Source organism: Numida meleagris, unplaced genomic scaffold (assembly GCF_002078875.1).
Source record: "Numida meleagris isolate 19003 breed g44 Domestic line unplaced genomic scaffold, NumMel1.0 unplaced_Scaffold394, whole genome shotgun sequence".
NCBI lineage: Eukaryota > Metazoa > Chordata > Aves > Galliformes > Numididae > Numida > Numida meleagris.
Window position 1 is genome coordinate 39,640 of NW_018364616.1, and position 1,514 is coordinate 41,153.

The 1,514-nt window shown below is 65.8% G+C and overlaps 1 protein-coding gene across 1 annotated transcript in view; it reads right to left on the reverse strand.

Moving 5' to 3' along the window:
- The window catches only part of NOP9 (NOP9 nucleolar protein), a 3,288-nt gene extending 1,788 nt beyond the window's left edge, over nucleotides 1-1,500 (reverse strand). The window contains exons 1-5 of the mRNA XM_021383410.1: nucleotides 1,122-1,500; nucleotides 881-1,022; nucleotides 497-686; nucleotides 226-366; nucleotides 52-141 (exon numbers count right to left, since the gene is read on the reverse strand). Of these exons, the coding sequence (XP_021239085.1) occupies nucleotides 52-141; nucleotides 226-366; nucleotides 497-686; nucleotides 881-1,022; nucleotides 1,122-1,338 (780 nt within the window). The 5' untranslated portion in view covers nucleotides 1,339-1,500. The remainder of the gene's footprint in view (nucleotides 1-51; nucleotides 142-225; nucleotides 367-496; nucleotides 687-880; nucleotides 1,023-1,121) is intronic.
- Between the last annotated feature and the right edge of the window lie 14 nt (nucleotides 1,501-1,514).

Genomic DNA, 1,514 nt, shown 5'->3' on the forward strand with positions numbered 1-1,514 from the left:
GGGGGGGATGTAGAAGATGTGAGGGGAAACGGAGAACGGAAGCATCCCCACCTGCGGGTCCTCCCCCTCCAGGGGCTGCAGCGCTGCCAATGCCCCCACGCAGCAGCGGCGCCGCTGGGGCGGCTCCCAGCACCCGAACGCCTGCGGGCAGAGCAGAGAAAAAGGGCTGGGAGGGGGCGGGGCTTAAAGAGGGGGCGTGGGTTAAAGGGGGGGGGCGCGTCCCACCTGGAAGAGGCAGCGCAGCGCCCCCTGCTGGAGCTCCGCCTGCCGCCCGCAGGCGCCCACCAGCGCCACCGCGACCCCGTGGTGACCCCGGGCCAGGGGCTCCCCGAGGGCGGGGCCCAGCTCCTCCAGCACCACCCCCACCTGTGGGCGGAGACAGCGTCAGCCCCGCCCCCTTCATCCCCACCCCCTGGTGGGCGGGACATGGAGCAGCTAGCCCCGCCCACCGGGCCCATAACGGCTGACCACTCCCCCCTCCGGAAGCCCCGCCTACCACATCCGAGGGGGCGTGGTCCAGCAGCCGCTGCAGCCCGTGATTGGCCAGCCGGTGGCAGGCCACGCCCAGGAGGCGGCCCTTCAGCTGCTCCTGGAACAGCTCCCGCAGCCGGGGGGGCGGGGCCGCGGCCAGCACCGCCTCCATGATGCGGCCGCGCTCAGCGTCCTCCAGCACCGCCACCAGCGGGCTGAGGGAGACAGCCAATCAGAAATCAGCGCGCCACGGCCGTCAACCAATGAACAGCCCAAGTACAAAACCACCATCCAATCAGCGCGCAGCGTAGAGGCTTGCTGACCAATCAGCATGCGCATGCCGCTCTTCCCCGCTCCCCTCTGCACAGCCAATGAGCTGCTAGCTGCTCCACAACCAATCAGCGCTCACCTCTCCCCAGGGGCGTGGTCAGGCGGGGCGAGCAGACCAATGACAGCATCGCAGAGGCGGGCGGCAGCCGGTGATTGGCTGTGCTGCAGCGCCTGCAGCGCCCCCTGCAGGCAGAGGCTGGCACAGGGCGGCGAGAGCAGCGCTACAGGGACCACCAAATTGGGGTGAAAAATGGAAAATTCGGGGTCAGGGGGAAATGCGGCACTGGCAACTTGGGGTGGGGACGCGATGGGGCACTCACAGGGCAGGTGCTGCTCAAAGGCATCGGCCAATCGCTGGAGGAGGAGCGGGAAGGAGGCGGGGAGCTCCGCCCCTTTGGGCAGTGGCCCCGCCCCCTTGGTCTGAGGCCCCGCCCCTTTGGCCTTGGGCTCTTCAGGAATTCCTATCAACCAAAAAAAAACCAGGAACTCATTAGAAACACCGATTCTAATTAAATGTGTTATAATTAACCATACCATTAGTCTATTAATTAACCCCACGGCCTTCCTAATTACACCACAGGCCCCCAGCAAAGCCCTACAATCCCTATGTTAACCCCTAGGATCCCCAAAGTGCCCCCAAACTCCCCCCAAAATGCCCCAAACCTCTGCGAATTAACCCCAAACCGCCCCACACCAAACCCAGCCCCTTCCCC